Raw genomic sequence first — 22,617 nt, 5'->3', positions numbered from 1 at the left:
AAAGAAGTACAAATGAAAAAGAAAAGAGGAACAAGGAAAAATAACAAAAACATACTCAAAATGAGCAAGAACATTTTTTTCATTTTAAATTATTTCTGGGTTTTTTTTTGTGAAAAAAAAGAAATACTTCCAATTATGTGCAAAAGAAAGGATAAACTTGGCAGCAAAATGGAAGCCAATCATGTCAGCTCCCTTCAGGAGAGGGTCATCTTCCGTAAAAAAAGATAATTTCTCAACTGTGAAGTATTTTAAAAATGCATGTTCACAAGATATCTCATATAGTTGAGCTCAACATTTAAATGAATATTGCCTTTTTTTAAATCTTTTTTTTTACCACCAAGAGGCATCTAATAATACACACTTTCACTTTAAAGAGAAAAAAGAGAAAAGATTATAAGGATAAAATGCAGAAAAAATATTTACAACATAATGCTTGGAGACTGGCAACAGTGCAATACTAATGCAGTGTTCATTTTACCTCTGAAAAGTGATGGGTCCCGGGGACTCGCATGCTCAAAAATCTAGGGGTCCCAACAGAAATCTATGGGTCCCCAAAATTACAGTTATCAAGGTTGGAATTGTAAATCAGCGACAAATATATAATATAAATCAATATATGCATTCAGTTTTAATCATCACAGTTTATTGGTAATACAAATCAGTTATCACTTCAAGATTTTTCAGTCCACAACAATATTGTACATTATACGAAATAATATTGCTGAAATAATTATATTATATCTATATTTTCATTCAGGGCAGCACGGCGGAGCGGTGGTTAGCGCGTGTGCGGCACAGTTTTGAGGTCATGGGTTCAAAACCAGCTACAGACCTTCCTGTGCGGAGTTTGCATGTTCTCCCCGTGCTTGCGTGGGTTTCCTCCGGGCACTCCGTTTTCCTCCCACATTCCAAAAAACATGCATGTCACGTTAATTGGCCGGTCAAAATTGTCCCTAGGTGTGAATGAGCGAGCGAATTTTCTGTCCCTGTGTGCCCTGCGACTGGCTGGCAAGCAGTTCAGCTGTCCTTGGCTGGGATGGGCTCCAGCACCCACGCGACCCTACTGAGGATAAGCGGTGCAGATAATGGATAGATATATTATCATTCAGTTTTAATCATCACAGTTAATTGGTAATACAAAGCAGTTATCACTTCAGATTTTTCAGTTCATATATTTTTCGTGGTTTGCTTTCCCGCCACAGTTGTAATGCCTTCTCAAGGTCCAATCCATTATAATCCTCCTCATAGCGTAACCAGGAATTTAATTGAGTCCATTTTGGCAGAAAAGTCCTTTTCTTGCCAGTATTCTTTTGTTCATTTTCTTTCGTCGAATCGCTCGCTTCAACACATGTGTTTTCCTTGCGATCTTCCGAAGAAATTGTACGCCGTTTTTTCGTGCCGGAATTATTGCCGTTGTTCTCACTTTCTGCATAATGTTTCGACATATTACTGACTCTGAAGAAATTGCAAATGTTTTTGTTGATTTTCACCTTCACTCGACCACCACCACCACAACAATGACGTAATCTCGAAGCAACGAGATCTCGTTTGCCGAACCGCGAGACCAAAACAACAATGGCGGATCCGCCTGACGAAAAGTTTGGAGTGCAGTAAATCTTGGTAAAAAAAATAAAATAAATAAGTACTCGGGTAATAATGTCAATTTTGTGTCAAAAAAGTTGCGTCCCAGGGACGCACGTTGATTTGACAGTATGCGTCCCCAGCAAAAATGATGCGTCTAGGACGCAGGGACGCGGGCAAACGAGAACACTGCTTGTGAATTAAGAAGAATAGTGCATCCCATCGTAACTATGTGCAATGAAACGAAGTGCAATAACCTTTAGCAGCTACTAAAACATCTAAATCAGTCACAAAGTATATATTTTGACAGTTAGGTGCAATAGTATTTCTTTTCACAGTTCATTTAGCAGCAACAGAAAAAAGGGGAAAAAACTAAATAAGCCGCAAGATGTTTTTACAGTTTTGTGCGCTCATTCAGGGTGGTGATGGCCCTAGGGAAGAAGCTGTTTCTGAGCCTGTTCGTCTTTGTTTTGAGGGACCTGTAGCGCCATTGTATAACATTGAGAGACCAATGTCTATCGGGTTGATAACTATAATGTCATATTTGAGCCTATTGGAGTTCATCTCTAGTAAATATACAACAGTAACCATAAAGGAAGCCCTATTTTACTCCTCCGTGTTCTTTCCAGGGTTCCCAGTCCAACCTCAACGAGCGCACTGTGGCCTGGGTGTCCAACATGCCCCATCTCTCCGCCGACATCGAAAGCCTCCGTCCTGACCGCGAAGGCCAACTGAAGGAGTATTCCAAAAGCATGGACGAATCCCGTCTGGAACGAGTAAGCCCCACAAAAACCTGATATGATAACCTAAAACTCCCCTGAACCATGTCCTCCCCCTGCAGGTGAGGGAGTACGAGGAGGAAATCCACTCTTTGAAAGAACGTCTGAAGATGTCCCACCGCAAGTTGGAGGAATACGAGCAAAGGCTTGTGTCTCAAGAACAACAGACCAGCAAGATCTTGCAGCAGTACCAGTGTCGTCTGGAGGACAGCGAGCGCCGCCTTAAGCAGCAGCAAGTGGAGAAGGACTCGCAAATTAAAGGAATCATCAACAGGTGACTTTTGTTGACCTGTGTCAAAGTTGAGGCCCGTGGGCCGGATGTGGCCGAAACAAAATTTTCTACAGCCTCTGAGATAATTTCTATTCATTATTGTACGGTACTCTGTATGTATTAAAAATATTTCAGATGAGTGAATGAAAATAGAAAATTGGTACTACTGTAAGACCTCACCACTTTGCGCTTCATCTTTTGAGGTCTCACTGCATAGCAGGTTGAGAAATATCCCACGATCCATTATCCTCGATCGCTTATAGCTGCAAGTGGGGCTTGCAGAATCCATTTTTGTCGGGCCTGGCAGCTGGCTTTTGCCGTCATGTCCAGCAAAAAGTGAACTGTACTTGTGCGGCTGCAATCCATTATCCTCGATTGTGTATCGTTGCAATGGAGACCAACAAAGAGCACATGAGTTTGGCTTCGGGAGTATAGTTTTATTTGTGTTTGTTTTTAAACATGTTTGTTTTTGTTTGTGTTTTAGTTTCATTTTAATTCTAGTTTAGTGTTGGTTTTAGTTTAGTTTTAGTTTAGTATTGTTTTAGTTTAGTTTTCGTTATAGTTTTGCTTTGGTTTTGTTTTGATTCTGTTTAAATTTTGTTTTAGTTTTAGATTAATTTTAGTTATAGCTTAGATTTCATTTACTTTAGTTTTAGTTTAGTATTCTTTTAGTTTGAGATTCATTTTAGTTCTGGTTTAGGTTTTGTTTTTATTTAGTTTTAGTTCTGTGTCAGTTTAGTTTCAGTTCAGTGTCAGTTTAGTTTTAGTTCAGTGTCAGTTTAACTTAAATTTTGCCTAAATTTAGTTTATTTTTCAGGGGCTCTTTTTTTGCTCTTATTTTCGCCTTAGATAAACTGCACACATGTGGCAACGATACATTATCGCCGATTGCATATTGCTGTGAGCAAGGACCGGCAGAAAGAAAATATCGTTTTATTTGTCTCACCTTGGGATATATTTTTGGGGTTCAATAGGTTCACTAGACTTTATGCAACATTTTCAAAAATGTTTATTCAGCCCTTTATCCATCTGACTTTGACAGCCCCGCCCTACACACAATTTTGGGGGAATCATCCATATAAAAAATGTTTGGATGGGGCGTATGAAAGGGACAAATCCTATTTAGCCATTTTATTTATTTTAAGCGCTTTTATTTGTTCCTATTTTCCTGTTGTCAGACTCATGGCGGTGGAAGATGAGCTGAGAGTGGGTGCCATTCCTGATATTAAGCCTCGAATCCTCACAGACCAGGTTAGTGCCTGAGTCTATATATATATATATATATATATATATATATTTAATATATAATGTTACATATATGATTATTTGTTTTTAAATCATTCCCACTCGTACCAAACATCATTCATTTGTAGTCAGCGCAGATTCTCATACATATATATACAGTAGAGCCCCGGGATACGACATAAATTCTCAGGTAATGCGTAGCGAATGCCTTCCGAACCCCGTACCCCAGATAAGAGCATTAAAATACTACTTTTGTGTCATTTACGTGTACCATATTTTTGGGAATATGATGCCTACCTTATTATAAGCCGCACTTTGGTATTTTTGTCAAATTTTGGGTTTCATCTTCTAATGTACTTAGTGAAATCCAGACAAAGTGTGTGGAAAATTAGAGAAGAAATTAACCCCTGTGCATAAAACTGAATATCAGTTTGCTGAGGTGATGTAAAGTGCTTAAAACAAAATCCTAACCTGGTGTAATTTTCGTATTGTAAGGCGCACTTAATTATAAGGCGCACTAGCGAGGTTCTCACAAATTTGGGGTTTTAAGTGCTGCTGATATTCAAGGAAATACAGTATATGATTAAATAACGTAATAAAAAATATGGATGTAAACGAAAAATGACATTTTATTTACCTTCGGTGTGACGTGATTTGAGCTGGCTTAGGGGACTAAGTGGGTGGATGTGCTGGGGGAGAACACAGAGGATTAAAATGAAAACTGATTTTAAAACTTCCACTCGCAAGGATTGTCATGCCCTTATATGATTTTGCTATCTTTAATCCTTATTTTTTAAAAACATTCCTGATTGTCGATTAGTTATGACCAAGTAACTTAGCGAGGGTAGTGTAGACCTCGTTTCCATGATTATCATGATTTTGCTTCTTCCTTTAGCATCACTGCGAGCCTTGGGACGCATAATGAGTAATACACAATTGTATTGCCGACTTACTAAGTTTTTACAAAGCATACAAAATTGTGAACTAAATGAAAAAAGAGAAAGGTATTGTAGGAGTAAGTATATAAGTATTCTAATGATGCCGTGACACAAACCAATAGCAGACCAGCCTTTTATATGACGTCTACCAATAGCAGACAGGCATCTTAGAGACAGAACTTTGAACAAATTTGATTTTTATAAATTTTTGGCCATGCAAAATAATTTGTTGTCAACATCGAATAGTAGGAACAATACTGTAAAAAGAGTCTAAAAAACATTACAGCCCTCACCGTAAAGTGAAACGTCATAAGGCGGGGTCGCCGTATCCTGGGAGCCTATTCAACCACCTTGTTGCCATCTATTTCCAAACGACCATTCCTCAGACACAAGATGGATGCGTATTCATTTGGGTGAAGCTTTACAAAGGATTATCATGCCCTCAATACTCAAAAGAAGGAAATAATGTTACTTCAGTATATATTATTGGTGTTGACAAAATGTATTACTGTGACATTTGTTTGTGCCCTGACTTTAGATTGGAAAACAAAAGCAATATTTCACTGTTTTTCCGCTTACAGCAGAAACCCAAAGAATGCTATTCAAGCACAAGCAAGCAAAAAATATATATTTGGTTGAATTATGATTAGGGTCTTGTGTTTATTTTGGAAAATTGCTTGTACTGGCAAACTGGTAAGGTGATTTTTGAGTAATATATGTCCGGCAAAATATTGAGATCTGATTTAATGAGAAAAAAGGATGTATTGATTAAAAGGATGAAAAAAAAATTCTTACATGTGTTTTCTTCATGAGTTCATTTTAATTTTGTTCATTTACTTTTTGCTTTGGTACTGATTTGTGGAGGAAAAAACGTTTTATTAATGTTTCTTTTTTTCTTTTTTTCTCTATTGCCATTTTTTGGGGGGAATTGATTTCTTTGTAAAAAAAAAAAAGTGAATATTTATTTTTATTAATTTATTTGTAATTTTCTTGTTTGATTTTTTTTATACATTTCTTTTATGATTTTTTTTTTATGTGTGATTTGTATTTCTTCTATTTTATTTACTTTTTTATTTTATCATTTATAATTTTTATTTTATACATTTTTATTGATTTTATTACATTTTATCAACATGAGATAACAAGGCGTTCTCCCCATGCCTGGGTGGGTTTCCTCCCGGCACTCCGGTTTCCTCCCACATTCCTAAAACATGCATGTCAGGTTAAATGGCCGGTCCAAATTGTCCTTAGCTGTGAATGAGTGAGTGAATTGTCTGTCTCTGTGTGCCCTGTGACTGGCTGGCGACCAGTTCAGGGTGTCCCCTGCCCACTACCCGAAGATAGCTGGGATGAGCCCCAGCACCCCCGTGACCCTACTGAGGATAAGCGGTGCAGAAAATGGATAGATGGATTGAAGATGACAATGCAAAAAAACACTAATTAAAATAAGGAAACCAATATTAAAAACCAACTATTTAAAAAAAATCAAAACAATATTAAACACCCCTAAAATAATTTTAGATAATCAACAAACAATAACAATTTTTTTAGATATTTGTTTTTTCTATGCATCACAATATATTTCTATGTTGATAGAATAATGGTATAAATATCTTCTGTAACACTTAACAGTACTATTTCGCAAAATTACATTTTTTGGGCTGTAAAATGAATAAATTAAATGTTCTTTATTCACCAAATGTAATAATCGTATTTATCGAATTAACCAAAACATTATTTATGTTTGATATTTGATCAAATTATGTCAAAGGTTGTCTCAAGTTTCTTTTACTTTTGCTTTTCTTTTACAAGTAAGGTAAATAGACAACATCAGTACTGTAATGTTATTTGAGAACGTTTTTCTTTGTTTTTCCTTTATCTTCCCTTACATTCTATCTGCCAGGGCTATGGGGGTCTCCATGGATCCTGACTGCCACTACGAAAGCGACCGGGATCCGTGATGGTCATCCAAGTGTGATCTCCGCTTCAAGATCTGCTTGCAAGTACGACCACACGCTAACAGAAACTCCTAGTCGCTATGGAAACTGGAGAAAAAAAACTTGACAATCACCATTTTGTACTATAACTCCGACTTAAGTTCGAGTTCCTTGAGGGAAACCGGCGCTTGTATGAAGATTTCAAGACTTAATCTTTACATTTAAACGGAGAATCTGACATTCCGAACTTTTTGTGAAGTATTTGGATTTTTTTTTTAAGACATACAGTATACCCCCGGTCTACGGCGACCGATCTTACAATGTTTTCACTTGTGGAATAAGATGTTTTTCTTTTTCTCTATATGACAACAATCACAAATGATTTTGTGTGACCAAAAACATAAAATTTTTGTTGGGTTACTTACATCTCAAAGATACCTATTTCCTACTAGTTTGTGTCACAGCATTATGGAAATACCGATGGGTTGTTGGCTGAATTCTGCCCCAATGCCTTTCTCTCTCGTCACTCTTTGCTTTATAAATGGCAAATATTGTAGGTATTAGCACAAAATGTGTTTTGTTGTGCTAGTGCTAATGCTAAAGTTAATGCTAAAAGGGAGTAATACGTAGGAATTATCTTGCTCAAGAGAAGTTTTTGATAGTTTTGAAGCCAGTGGTTAGACAGACAAAGATAGCATACAAATGGCTACCCTCGCTTTGTTGCATGTCTGTAACCAATTGCTGATCAAGACCACTGTACTGTATTTTTTTTACTATATTCACTATGGATCTAATAAGGTTTGCAGTGATAGTAAAGGGAGAGCAAAAATATGATAACCATGGAAACAAAGCTAAAGTTCACTTTGCGATCCTCGCCTAAGAACAGATTCATGTCACGTTCCGGGGGTTTACTATATTTCCAATTTCAAGCTATTCTCTTTTTACTTTATCATATTTCGGAACCATTATTCAAAAGTATATATATTCTCTACTTGCAATACACCGCTGATATTTTTATCTAATTAAAAAGAAAAAAGGTCCTCATCTCAATACAGGGTAATTGATTTTTTTTTTTGTTTAAGACCCCCATGAGGTCACTTAAAGTTGTTTAAATTGTCGGAGGCCTTTTTGAGACAAATGCAAATTGTATTTAAATGTCAAAGCTTTTATTTTGGGGGGAAAAAAACGTGTCATAGATGCCTTCTTTTACCATACAATGCTACTATGAACAACTGGCACAGGGTTGGGCAAAGTTTTCTAGCAAAGAATATTGAAAAAGATTCATTAACATCATTAGCCTTGGATTTTTAATTTTCTCATTATTTTTAAAGCTAAAATCAACTATACAAATTTTCTTTGCAAGATTACTCTCGTACGAAAATCCATGTCTGGAGCTTGGATATTTTGACAGTTACTGTCTCTTTAAGACATTGGCGTGAAATCTACTTTGATTGGTTTAATGTTTTTCAGTGAGCAATAAGAAACAAACTGGCCGCCATTAATCATTTATCATTTTGATAGTTTTTGTAATATTACCCTATTTTCCCCACTATTAGGTGCATCCCCCAAAATAGTCTTTTGTGATATATTTTTCATATATAAGACGCACTGGACTATAAAGCGCATGGAATTAAAGCTACAGTTAGAGCTAGAGTTGCATAAAAAATATATTTCAATTAAAATCATGTATTTACATCATGACATCTGGTTTGAACGCTAAAATACATTTTAGCAACAAACTATTAACATGTTAATCACAAGAAGGCACTCAAAGACAACTCTGTTTCTCAAAGGCAGAACAGTTACCATATGCAGTATCACTTCATTAGAACCAGGCATTTCCAATTCTATCCAACCTTATATTCCAGGCACACCTTCAAATTTCTGGTCAACTTGGGGTTTTAAAGTGCACCTTTGGTTCAGGAAAATTCAGTACTCACTAAAATTAAGTGTTAGCAAAATCCATCTTTTTGGGTCGGCCATTTTGACAGTTGCTGTCTCTTTAAGAAGAGAGTGGGCAGTGAGAAACACAATGGCCTCTATTCATTTTATTCAAATACATTTTATTGATACATTACAGACACTGGTTAGCTTTAGTTTATGCACTTGAGGTTTGCCCACACATTTGAACTACCGTAGTTTTCGGACTACAAGCCACACCCAATACATTTCTAAATGGCAAAAAGTGTACATACATAAGTTGCATGATCCCACATTGAAACGTGCGATATTTACAAAAAAAGACCTTACATAGAAGGACAATAATACCCTTTAAAAACAAACACACACAGGGAAAGGGCATTGAGACTGGGCAACACATAGAAAATAAACGAAAAATGGACACATTAGCCCCGGGATGTCAGTCATTTTAACTCGGGGGGCCACGTGAAGAAGCACTCACAGGGGGCTGGACAAAATAAAAGAAAGAAGAAAAAGAGAAGAAAGAGAGAGAAATAAAGAGAGCAGAGAAAGCAAAGAGAAGGGAAAAAGAAAAACATTCAGAACGAGAGAAATAAATAAATAGAGAGTGAAAGATAAAGAAAAAGAGAGGAGGAAAAAGAGAGAAAGAAAAAGAAAAAGAGAGAGAGAGAAAAGAGAGCCATAGAAAGAAAAAGAGGGGGGGGGAAGAGGGAAAAAGAGAGGGAGATACATAAATGAAGAGCTGGAGAAAGATATAGAATGGTAGAGAGAGATAGTAAGAGAGAGAGAGAGAGAGAGAGAGAGAGAAAAGAAAGACAGGGAGAAAGAAGATGGAAAGAAAGACAGGGAGAAAGTATGAGGGAAAGAAAGGGAGAGAGAAAAAGAAAGAGAAAGAAAATGAGAGTGAAAGAGAGAGGGAGCGGGAAAGAAAGAAAGAAAGGGACCAATGGATAAATATACTGGCTATGTTAATGAATGAAAGGGAAGGAAGGAAGAAGAGGATGAAAAAGGAGAGGGAATAAAAAGAATGAAAAAGGGACCAATGGATAAATATATTGGCTATGTTTATGAATGAAAGGGAAGGAAGTAAAAAGAGAATGAAAAAGGAGAGGGAGGAAAATAAATAATCACAAAAAGAGAAAGAAAGGGTGCAAGAGAAAAGGGATAACAAGAAAGAAAGATCTAAAGAAAGAAAGAAAGAAATAGAGATGGAGAAAGAGAATGAAAAAGAGAGAAATTAAGAGAAATAGTCAGAAAGAGGGACAGATAAATGAAGAGAGAGGGAGAAAGAATGAGGAAAATAAAGGGAGAAAGAAAGAGGGTAAGAGGAAAAAAGGGGTAGTGAGAAAGAAAATACTGAAGAAAGAGTGAAAAGAGGGGAAAAGTCAGAGAGAAAGATAGAGAACAAAAGAAAGAGTAACAGAGACAAAAAAAGAGAGTGATATGAATGTATTAATATACAGTGTCTTAGTGAGTGGCGCCTGCCTTTGGCAACAGAAAGTGGACGTCTTTAAAACCGCAGCTCGTTTTTCTCTTGTGCTTCTCTCACTGTTGTCTCACGGGCCAGATTAAAAATGTTGGCGGGCCTGATCCAGCCCACGGGCTGCACGTTCGACACCCCTGCATTGGCCGTATCTCCGCATAAGGCTGCAGTGTTAAAATTGTGTGACAAAAATTGTGGCTTTATAAGTCCAGAAATCACGATAACTTTCTACTTTTTTAGTTCTGTATTTATTTTGTAAAAAGATGCTCTGAATGGTGGAGAATATGCTGACTCATTGTTTAGCGAATCATCAACATGCTATTTAAACAAATATATAAATAAAACAAGGACGTACAGTGCATCCGGAAAGTATTCACAGCGCTTCACTTTTTTCACATTTTGTTATGTTACAGCCTCATTCCAAATTGTATTAATTTAATCTCTTATCTCAAAATTCTACACAAAATACTCCATTATGACAATGTGAAAAAGGGTTTTTTCAAATTTTTTTGAATCTATTAAAAATAGAAAACTAAGAAATCACATTTACATAAGTATTCACAGCCTTTGCCATGAAGCTCAAAATTGAGCTCAGGTGCATCTTTTTTCCACTGATCATCCTTGAGATCTATCTACAGCTTAATTGGAGTCCGCCTGCAGTAAATTCAGTTGATTGGACATGATTTGGAAAGGAACACATCTGTCTATATAAGGTCCCACAGTTGAGTGTGCATGTCAGAGCACAAACACCAAGCATAAAGTCAAAAGAACTGTCTGTAGACCTGCGAGACAGGATTGTCTTGAGGCACAAATCTGGGGAAGGATACAGAAAAAATGCTGCTGCTTTGAAGGTCCCAATGAGCACAGTGGCCTCCATTATTCGTAAATGGAAGACATTTGGAACCACCAGGACTCTTCCTAGAGCTGGCCGGCCTTCTATACTGAGCGATCGGGGATGAAGGGCCTTAGTCAGGGAGGTGACCAAGAACCCGATGGTCACTCTGTCAGAGCTCCAGCGTTCCTCTGTGGAGAGAGGAGAGCCTTCCAGAAGGACAACCATCTCTGCAGCAATCCACCACTCAGGTCTGTATGGTAGAGTGGCCAGACGAAAGCCACTCCTTGGTAAAAGGAACATGGAAGCCCGTCTGGAATTTGCCATAAAGCACCTGAATGACTCTCAGACTATGAGAAACAAAATTCTCTGGTCTGATGAGACAAAGATTGAACTCTTTGGTGTAAATGCCAGGCGCCATGTTTGGAGGAAACCAGGCACCGCTCATCACCAGGCCAATACCATCCCTACAGCGAAGCATGGTGGTGGCAGCATCATGCTGTGGGGATGTTTTTCAGCAGCAGGAACTGGCAGACTAGTCAGGATAGAAGGAAAAATGAATGCAGCAATATATAGAGATATCCTGGATGAACACCTGCTCCAGAGCGCTCTTGACCTCAGGCTGGGGCGAAGGTTCAATTTTCAGCAGGACAACGACCCAAAGCATACAGCCAAGATCTCAAAAGATTGGCTTCAGAATGTCCTGGAGTGGCCCAGCCAGAGTCCAGACTAGAATCCGATCGAACATCCCTGGAGAGATCTGAAAATGGCTGTGCACAAACGTCTCCCATCCAACCTGATTGAGCTTGAGACTTATTGCAAAGAAAAATGGGCAAAACTGCCTAAAGATAGGTGTGCTAAACTTGTGGGATCATATTCAAAAAGACTTGAGGCTGTATTTGCTGCCAAAGGTGGATCAACAAAGTATTAAACAAAGGCTGTGAATACTTATGTAAAAGTGATTTCTTAGTTTTCTGTTTTTAATAAATTCAAAAAAAGTAAAAAAAAAAACGTTTTCACATTGTCATAATGGAGTATTTTGTGTAGGATTTTGAGAATAGAGATTAAATTAATACCAATTTGGAATGAGGCTGTAACATAACAAAATGTGGAAAAAGTGAAGCGCTGTGAATGCTTTCCGGATGCACTGTATATGGTGAAAAAAAGGACATTTTCTTCCATTTCCTGCCTTTTAAAAAACTGGATGGACGCAGGGTTACGGGAAATAGGGCCACAACGGTTGTTTTATTTGTAAAATCCTGCGTTTTTTTTCGTAGTCGGGTGATTAATTCATCATGTACAGTAACTATTTCTCTTTTAACCTCTTGCCTTCAAACAAATGATTATAGAAAGGTTTTTATGTTTGTAAGGAGAAGAATTCATGTTTTAACGCAGTCTGGACTATATTATAAAAATTGTTTTTTTTCTTGGTGTAGGCCAGTCCTCTAAACAGGTGAGTTTATTCGATATTCTTCTATTTATTCTCGTAATCAAAATGGATTTAACGGATGATCTTTTGTACAAAATGATGAAAAATGATTTAGAGTATACAGATATGAGACATGATACAATAATAGTTGATTTTTTTAAAACAATGTTAGGATTTATATGATTTTTTTTCATTTTATTGTAATTGTTATATTGTCTTGACAAAATGCCATTTTTATTTTTCAATTATTTTATTGATTTTCATTTTATTTTACTTTTAAGTGTTAATGTATTACATATAAATTTATTTGACTTGAATGACTTTAATGTTATGTTCCTAAAAAAGGGCAATTTAAAAAGTAAAATAAAATTTTGTTATTTTGATTTTTTTTTTTTTACATTTTACCTTTGAAGTGAAATATTTGTCACATATACATTAATCTGACTTTAATCACTTGAACAATACGCTGTTAATTTAAGTACATTCGTTTTTTTTTATGTCATTGGCATGAGACATAAATGGTTGTATCTATTTATTTATTTCACATTTTACTTTTAAGTAAATTATTTATTTGTTACCATGACATTTATTTGTCTTTCATGACTCTCAATAATACAAAGATTAATTTTATCTTTTTAATTTAACAATGCCAAATGAATAAGAATTTCATGGTTTTATTAATTTATTTTTTAAATAAATTGCATTTAAAAAAATGATTGTATGTAATATTTTTATTTGTAATCATTAAAAAATAATAATTTCCCCACATCCTACTTGTACCAATACAAGTAAAATGTTTTTTTATAATAATTTGTATATTAGTCATCATATTTTCAGATACACTCTGTCTCCTATAAGCCAGTTTTACATCCAGTGAGTTCTTACTTTTCTCCTGCTTGTGGGTTGGCAGAATATGACTAGAATTTTTAAAAATTGTATTTGTTCATGTGTCCATTCAAGAAGTGAGCTGATGGAAATGTAAGAAAAAAAAATATATATTTTTCGTAACTTCAGTGCTAGCCTAGTCTCACAGCTCACGGATCCCTTAACAACCAGGGTCGTAGGGGCACAACTTCCTAGAGTGTGTCTTGGACAAGTACAGCCTGACAGCGCCTATACCTTTCCAGGCCTACATCTAGATAATAAATATCGAATAAATGCTTTCTTTTATCTTACTTTTATTGTTATTTTGTATTTTCTAGAAGTGACATTACCATGAGAAACATATATTACATTGTATTATATACTATTATAGTGTTTTTTTTCAAGTTTGTGGTCCAAACACAAGATATTTCCTTTAATTCCTCTATTGTCAAAAAGCACAACAAATATGATTTACGGGAAAATGTTTGAATATTTTTCTTTTAAAAAAAATGTTTTTCATTTGAGGATAAGAAACTATTGAGAACAATATGGGAAGAAATATCTTGTACTGTATATTTTGAATGATAACCACCAAGTGTGGTATATTCATGTTTAAAAAAAAAAAAAGGATGTAAAAATATTTATTTCTTGGCAGCTAACTATTCTGCACAATTGAATAATAATTGTTTTTGGGCCTCCTGGATGTAATATGTACATTTGCTTTGAAACAAGCCATTGAGAAAAGCCATAATCGCCCCAGATATTGTGCGGTGGTTGTTCAAAATAGGATTTCTTTTGTGTGTGTGTTAATAACAATATTTATTATTATAGGTATGATTGCACTTGTAATTACAATTATTGTTGTATAGGTGGATTACCATGATTTTATGTTGAAAAACCTAAAGGAATGTATACATTTTTGAGGTGATTCCCCCCTGCTCATCCCCGAGTGAATTAAATAAAGTAAAACTGATGCCAAATTTTGTCTTTTTGTCTTTGTTTTTAAAAATAATTTGAAAATAATTGATCATCTAGTTAAAGGCAATCATTTCTCATTCCACTTGGAAATCAAATTTCCAAGAAAATCACAATAACCCATCACTGCTGAGCTATTTTATGAACTGTCCGTGGACTTATCAGGATTTTTGGAGCTGGATTGGAAGAAAAGAAACGACATCAACCTCATGTGGCCGCCAGGAGTACTGATGGATCTGTCAACGTTTGTGTGTTATAAAATACCAATTAGGCCGTAAGGGTTGTGATCTATGTTTACATACTGTATGTATATATTTTGCCATTTGAAACATGATACAGACATTTAAAACAATATAAATGTTCAATCATTTGAAGGAGCAAGAAACAGAAGAGCCTGTATATTGAAATCATTTTTGCAGCATAAGCATTAGCATTTAAAAGTCCAGAAGTTGTCTAAATGTTGCTTGTAATTGTATGTACATATTACACAACCACGTCTTCAATAAAGTTTTTTTTCAGCTGTTTTTGTGGGGAAAGGTTTTGAATTTGAAATGTAGATTTCTCTTAACAATTTATATCTGTTTGTTATGTATTTATTGTCCTAACTTGGGTGTTAATCGGTGTGAGCTAAATCCTCAGAACGGGTTTTGTTGTTGTTGGACGGGATTTATCCGTGAGTTGATGTAGACCATCATGATCTAGATCTCAGGTTTTCTGATTGGCTGATCTGGTCCACCATGATGCCAAGGACGATGGTTAACTGTCAGTGAAAAAGTCCTGGACCTGGCCGATAGTCTGTCCAAAAACCGAACTGCGAGGTTCAGAAGTTGAGGCAAACTTTGAAAAATGCCAGCCTTAAATCATTCAAAATGAACTGGATCTGGATATAATGTTTTCTCTCGTGTTACCAGGGACGATGGCCAACTGGTAAGCCAGAAGGACCTGCTTGATATTCTGTACTGAATACAAACCGGAAGGTTCAGAAATTGAGACCAGCTTTGAAATATAGATCTGGATTTCAGCTTTAACCTTTAGTCTGGTAGCTTTTCTGGTCCACCATGATATATCTGAATTTCAGGTTTTGCCTCTTATCAGATTGGCTTATCTGGTCCGAGATGCTGTCGAGGACGTCGGTTAGTATGAACGACCTGGATTTACCCGATAGTCTGTATTGAATCGAGACCGAGAGGCTCATAACTGTTTTGGAGGTTTAGACAAATTCCAAATCTACTTGAGCACACTAAAGTTTCCGCTGTATGTTACAAAGTGGAGACCACTGTTGGTAGAGTTGACAGGGGGGCGTACCGCCTGGAGTCCGATTGGCTGGTCTGGCTGGGCATATCGCTCAAGGGTATAACCATCTGGCCCGGTTGCTCCGAACCCTCATCGGGGTTGTTGTAAGGCATCTTGGAAAAGACTGCCAGGCTCAACTTGACAAAGATGTTGTGTAGGGCCGCTCGGTACTCCTTGCGAACTAGGCAGTATATAACTGGGTTGAAGCAGCTACTAGTGAAGGCCAGACAATTGGCCAACGGGAAAAAATAAGTCTGCACCCTGTAGAAGGACGGGCTGATGTCCACAATGTCCAGCTGAATCAGGACACTCCACAGCGTGAGGACGTTGTACGGGAACCAGCAGGCGCAAAAGGACAGCACCACCACCGCCACTGACTTGGAGATGTCGGCCTTGCGTCGGGAGTTTCCGCCCCCCTTTAGCTTGTGGCGACAAAGGAAGCGGAGCAGGAGCAGGTAGGATAGTATGATAGTAGCGTACGGCAACAGGAAACCAACCACCACCCTCAGGAGCTGGTTCACCCCCAACCATGCGGTGCCATCCGGGAACCTGAGCAGGCACGCCGTGTCATTGCCACCACCCACTCGGCTTAGGTCTGCAAATACTCCCCTGGGTGCAGCCGCTATTAATGCCGCCGCCCAGATGAGGGTGGTAACTACCGGGGAGGTGCAACGTTCCCTGCACATGGACGCCCGGGGTTTGAGCGCAGCGGCTACGTAGCAGTAGCGTGTCAAGCTCATGGCAGTGAGGAAGAAGCAGCTAGCGAAGACATTGAGCCCTGTCAGTAGTGATACGGCTTTGCAAGCTGCCGCGCCAAAAGGCCAGCTGTAGTCTAGCGCGACATCCATCGCCCAGAAGGGCAACGCCAGGGAGAACAGGAGGTGTGCCACTGCCAGGTTGAAGACAAAGAAGTTGATGGTTCCTGTGGTTATGGTTCGCGTGGAGTACAGCAGGAACAAAACCAGCAGGTTGCCCACCATGCCAGCTGTTGCCACTGCAAAGTACACCAAGGAAATGAGTATGCGTAACCACGGTGATCCATCCCCGGCCAGTTCCAGGCCTCCCGTGTAGGAGCTGATGTTCCACGGCAGGAGCGAAGAGTTGCACCACATATCACCGCAACCATTTAAGAAGTTCCGGAAAAACTCTAACCTCTTTTGGTCGGCGTCCGACATGTTGCGGATCACCGACGCCAAGAGGCTGCCTGGCGGGGGAGGAGAGAGGAAATCTTTTAGTTTCTGAAAATAGGCACTGACCTCTGTGAAACTTGTGAAGGATTGGGACTGGCAAACAGGGGTAAGACTTCCTAAACGCCAGGCCTACCAAAACAACGCCTCTCCCCCCCAATTGATTAGGGCCTTTTTAGTTATTTTTTGCTTAACTTATTTTGTGTGCGTGTTTTAGAATGCTGAATAAATGGCATCTGGAAGTATGATACTGCTAACTCTGCCTTTCACCTCTGCTGGTTTTCTGACTCATTAGGTCAGCTAGGAGTGCAATGATGATATGAGAAATGACCAGATACACTGAGCTCCTAAAAAAAGGAAAGAGGAAATTGTCGTTGCGTAAGAGGCGCTGCGCTTTTATGAGCAAATAAGTGAATTAGCCTTGTCAGATAAACAAATGACCAACAAGTGTTAGCCGCCTAGTTTACTAATTAAATTTCACATGCTAAGAAGACGACGATTTCTCTCGTCGGTTAATTGTCAAGCACAAGTTGACTTGGAATTTGTTTTTTGTTTTTTTGCAAGATAAACACGAAAATCCATGTTATGTACGTTAGAACTACCTATAGATGCCACAAGATAGCGCCAAACAAAACCTTTCTGAAAGATGAATGAGTTTTTCCTGGCAAATAAACACCTCATAATGTTGCTTTTCTCTTCAATATTTTAGCTTTCCATAAAAACAAATCTCTTTTTTCCATTGAGAGCAAAACTTACCAAACGATTCAGATTTGTGTTGTTGTCCTTGTTCCTGTTCGACACGAGCGTCCAGCTGCAAGGCAGAATTTATTTCCAAGAAGGTGGACGACAACAATGCAATTATCGCAGGGCTGATGCTCCACCCCATCCACTTCCTCACTGGAAATGACCTTGTGATGAAAAACTGGAGCCAAATTGGACTGTTACTATAAATGCATTTTTTTCCTACTTTATCGTGGTATTTATTAATTTATATGATCGACAAGTTTATAGTTTAACAGACATTCAATATACGGTGAAAATACACCAGCGGTCAATAATAGTCAAAATAACCCAACCAAAATTCTTCTATACAAGTGTTTTTAATCAAAATGAAACTACCCGGGCATTTTAAGGATTATTCATTGAAAGCAGAAAAAAAACAATGTTTAATAAATTTAAAATGATTTTACTATCAAATCCCCCCTTTTTCAATTCAAGTCAAGTCAGAGAAATTAAACCAAGCCTGGCATTATAAGCATTCTGCTTTGCAAGTGTTTAAAAAGCACTAACAAAACTATCCTGGCATCATAGTCAATGTTTTTGTTTCTTTAAATACATTGAAGAGTTTCTTTTTACCGCTAGGAGGCGCTAAATATCAAACACCGTCCCTTTAAAGTACAGTACATTTAAATTGTTGAATTTGTCACGAAATAGTTGTAGGGGATTTAAAAGTAGTTAATAATAAATTTCCTGTACTTTATGCTTCAATGGCTAAGAAATTATTCGTGCATTAAATAATGTATTTTTCATTTATTGTGCTGAGAGATTCAATATACATACATATATATACATATATATATATATATATATATATATATATATATATATATATATATATATATATATATATATATATATATATATATATATATATATATATATATATACCAGTAATAATAATTAACTTTATTTACACAAAAAATATTGTTTGTATTCAAGGTTGTTTTACTTGTAGACTTTTGTCAATTTACAAAGTGTTTACATTCACAACACAAAAATTGAGAATAAATGTTTGTTTTCAGCATCCCTGTCTACATGAATTTTAATTCACAAATAGTAGGAGTCAAATTTTGGGCGAATTAGAAATACTTATGTATTTGAAAATGTATTAATGATGGGTTTTTTTTAATCCAAAGGCAAACTATCCTCTCATTGTTTTCTGTTCATTTTCTTATTATTTTCTATGTGTTGTGTACTTTTCTTCTTCTATTTATACAAAGGCAAAACAAGGTTGTGTCTCTGAGTCATCGTTAGCAGCCGTTAATAGTGGAAACAGCATCAACAGTGGATGAGAAAATTAGATTAGATGGCAACAGGCGGAAGAAGAAGGTTCGACAGCCGTCCAAATGATAAGCAACACTGAATAATAACAATAAAAAAACAGGATTCATTCCATTATTTAATATATGTATGCTTTTACACAAATTATGCTGAAAACTGTATTTCTATTATTCTTTTTTATAACTGTCCAAATCTAAATACGTTATTTTTAAACTTGCATCATAAAAAATAGGTAAATTCAGCAAAAGACTCAAACTCCTGGTATAATTCTTTTTTTAGTATAATAATAAAAAAAGGATAATATTATAAAGCATATTTTGACGTACCGGTAATAATATTGTGATTTATTAATTTGTTGATGGCGCTATCTGCCGGATAATTTAGGTATGGACTAGGAATATTTAAATTCATAGTAAACATATGTTGGCCTTGAGAGGGATGGGCGCAACCAGGCTGTATTGCCTACGACACACCACAGGAAGGGTGCCCCTACGATCCTAGTGGTAAAGGGATCCAACCAACCAACCAACCACTCAATCAACCAGGGATAAATTATATTAGAAGAACTAAAATAAAAATAGGTAGCATGTTTTTATTAAGTTCTGTACTTTGAATAACTCCCATCTCTACGTCTAATATTAGGATTGTAATCATAATAATACAACTAGTCAAGTCAAGTCAAGTCATGTTTATTTGTGACCAAAAAGCCATACCGCATTTGCGATATTGATTTTTGGACTGTGGACCTTAATGAAGGGCGAGATGGAATAAGAGCTTGCTCTGTCCACTCCACGCATCGGCCCGGTATTGCAGTACCTCCGGGAACGGAGCATTCGCAATGATCGCAGCAAGGCTTTAGGCCCTAACTCTCAGCCAAAAGGCCAAGCTAAGGTCAGGGCTAGGACCTTAGCTTGGCCTTTTGGCTGAGAGTAAGTGTACCGGCTCCTAGGCTTTGTAGCGTATTATGAACTGACCGATAACGGATAATGGATAATGAATAACGAAGATAGAACAATAACCCTTAAAAACCCCAACCCCCCCCCCCCCCCCCCCTTAATCACAAAGAGTCTCAAAGGGCTGCACAGATCACAGATTGCTGCAAATCACAGACTATTATTACACCATAATAATAACTATAATTGTTTTAAGTGTAAAAAATTGTGTCGACCCAAAACTTTATTAGTAAACATGCATACGGTTAAGAGACTAATTATATATATAATTTGCACAGTTTCTTCAATTCTTGGATCCTCGTCACTTCATCACGACGGCATCTGCTGGATTTATGTGTACTGTGCAGTATTGTTCTAATCCTTTGTGACGAATTTTAGTCTTTAAAAGCTTTTTGAATGATTTCGGTTTTACTTGATTCATGTTTTTTTTGCAGTACAGTATGATAATTCGAATACAGTACTGACAATACTGTAGAGGGGAAGGTCCTAATCATCAAAGCGATCATCCTCCCACTGCTTTTATCAATCAGTTTAGTTTTTATGCCTAAAAGAAACGTGCTGTTACAACTGGACCGAGCCATCTTTCGCTTTGTCTGGGGCTCAAAGTGGGAAAGGATAAAAATAGATACAATGAAAAAGAAAAAGGAAAAAGGGGAGCAAGGAGTGCCTGACCTACAGCTTTTCCTGGGAAGCAAATATGTCTCTCTCCACTTCCAAAACGCTGTGGGCCCACCCAACAACCCGAAAAGTCAAGCGATGACCCGGTTCTGGATGGGCTCATATTTGCGGAAGCTAAGGCTTGTACCAAACAATCGTTTGATTCCAGTTTCATTTAACTTGCCACCAACACATCTCTTTTTAGAGAAGTTTGATTTAGAAACACAAGAAAGTCACACTTTACAAAACCACAGGGCCCTTATTGCTATTGTGTAAAAGCGGGCAACAGTAAGTCCTGTGCGGGAGCTTGCGTTTGGCGAACCTACAACGGTTTGGAGCAACGTGAATCATCCTGCCCTCCCAAACAGACTACGAGACTTGTCATGGATGGTGGCTCATGAGGTTCTCCCAGTCAGAGCCGTAATGCACCACCGAGGAATGTCAGCGACTTCGACATGCCCTCGACCTGGCTGTGGCGCCCAGGAGTCGGTGAGGCACCTTTTTTGTGAGTGCAGCGCTGCCGAGGACTTGTGGACAATGGCCGACCAACTAGGAAAATTCCCGGACTTGCCAGCAGGGGAGGTCCCTGATGCACAGTACGTGCTTTACGGGGTGAGTCGGTCGAGGAGGTCTCGGAACGACTTTGCCAGGGATTGGCTCACTCTCACCGCCATCAAGGACGCCATCTGGACCTCTAGAAACCTGCTGGTATGGAGGTGCAGGCAGATCCCCCCAGTGGCTGTGCTCCAAATGGCTGCAGATACCATACAATCTGTGAGCGGCGGGCCTAGGACGCAGCCATAAAGAAGAATCACGGAGTGGGGAACCGGGGCTACACTGTGGGGGTCCCGGCAGCAACGGCCTGGGTTGTGGAAAGTAGAAGTAAGAAGGGAGAGGACCCACAAAGAGGACTGGAGGATGCTGCTTGGGAGGGTGGGATGGCAGAGCTATGCCCTTGCACAATAGTTTTGCCCTTTACACTTTGGTTAACTACTATTAAAAGATAATAACTCTGAAATTGTTTAATTGATGTTGAAAATGTCAGGAAAAAGTGTTAAAACTTCATTTCGTCATGTCATATTGTCAGATATAACAAAATTGTGATTATGCTTGATGGTTGTTGAGATTGTCGTGTTTGTTTTGCTGCTGTTGGTGTCGGTGGATTTGTTCAGAACAAAAAAAAATCGACTTTGGCCTGGACGGATCTATTGACACTAACAAAGATGTTACATAACGAAATTGTGAATACGCTTGATTGCTATTAAGATTTTCGAGAAGGGTTGTTCAAACCTCACATTGTGTTTGCTGTTAAACGTCATATTGAAATATATTATTGTGAATGTGCTTGATTGCTGTTGAGATTGCCAAGATTGTTTTCTGTTATCAGTGTCAATAAATTTGTTCAAACCAAAAAAACTTTGATAATTACATTTGATTATTTCTTTCAACAATAGCGCTCTTTGCTGGATCTTTTTGCCGTCTTGATGTTAAATTCATTTACATATATCCTTACATCACGTGATTGCTTTCTTTCTTTCTTTCTTTCTTTCTTGCTTTCTTGCTTTCTTGCTTTCTTGCTTTCTTGCTTTCTTGCTTTCTTGCTTTCTTGCTTTCTTGCTTTCTTGCTTTCTTTCTTTCTTTCTTGCTTCAAGTCTCTTCAAGTCCAGCGTGAAGCTAGCGTAGCCGCTAATGTGCGCCCCGATTTTGGCGTCTATGGGTTTCGAAGGAGAAAGCACGGAGTTGACATCGCCGTAAACTCAGCGGACCTCTTTCGAAAACCAGTACAGGAAGGAAGCCGATTCATCCTGCTTTCCGAGTTCAGCCATTGTTGGCGCTACGAGAGACGTGTCTACTACGTTCGCTGTCATAATAATACAACTAGTCAAGTCAAGTCAAGTCAAGTCATGTTTATTTGTGACGCCCTTAATCACAAAGAGTCTCAAAGGGCTGCACAGATCACAGACGGGCGGGACAATTGGATATTAACGCAAACTGATGTCAAGAACTTTAAGCGAAAGAACAAAGTTCAGCTGATGTCAAGAAACCACGAGACCAAGGTGCAAAAAAAAAAAACTAACTAGGTTTTGCCTTCGAGAAGCGGCGGAAAAACAGGAGCGAACGACGAGGAAAGACACACGGCGAAGGAGGGGACTGGCTAGTTTGGCCACTGAGACTGAATTTGTATCACGGTAAGGAGGCAAACATGGCGGCG

At 38.0% G+C, this 22,617-nt stretch overlaps 2 protein-coding genes across 5 annotated transcripts in view; one reads left to right on the top strand and one right to left on the bottom strand.

Annotated features, from left to right (window-relative positions):
- syngap1a (synaptic Ras GTPase activating protein 1a) overlaps positions 1 to 14,778 on the top strand; it is a 59,797-nt gene extending 45,019 nt beyond the window's left edge. For 2 of the 3 annotated variants that reach the window (XM_088328578.1, XM_088328576.1), the window contains 4 exons: positions 2,211 to 2,357; positions 2,423 to 2,634; positions 3,810 to 3,882; positions 6,718 to 14,778. In XM_088328578.1, the coding sequence (XP_088184704.1) occupies positions 2,211 to 2,357; positions 2,423 to 2,634; positions 3,810 to 3,882; positions 6,718 to 6,744 (459 nt within the window). In that variant the 3' untranslated portion in view covers positions 6,745 to 14,778. The remainder of the gene's footprint in view (positions 1 to 2,210; positions 2,358 to 2,422; positions 2,635 to 3,809; positions 3,883 to 6,717) is intronic. The other variant, XM_088328577.1, reaches the window with a different exon arrangement.
- Positions 14,438 to 22,617, bottom strand: part of LOC148370808 (relaxin-3 receptor 2-like) — a 40,286-nt gene continuing 32,106 nt past the window's right edge. The window contains exons 2-3 of one of the 2 annotated variants that reach the window (XM_088328581.1): positions 17,491 to 17,656; positions 14,438 to 16,751 (exon numbers count right to left, since the gene is read on the bottom strand). In XM_088328581.1, the coding sequence (XP_088184707.1) occupies positions 15,514 to 16,751; positions 17,491 to 17,656 (1,404 nt within the window). In that variant the 3' untranslated portion in view covers positions 14,438 to 15,513. The remainder of the gene's footprint in view (positions 16,752 to 17,490; positions 17,657 to 22,617) is intronic. The other variant, XM_088328582.1, reaches the window with a different exon arrangement.

This window comes from Urocampus carinirostris, chromosome 2 (assembly GCF_059441175.1).
Source record: "Urocampus carinirostris isolate Australia breed hairy pipefish chromosome 2, RoL_Ucar_1.0, whole genome shotgun sequence".
In the NCBI taxonomy this organism is placed as follows: domain Eukaryota; kingdom Metazoa; phylum Chordata; class Actinopteri; order Syngnathiformes; family Syngnathidae; genus Urocampus; species Urocampus carinirostris.
This window is presented reverse-complemented; position numbering and strand designations above follow the sequence as displayed.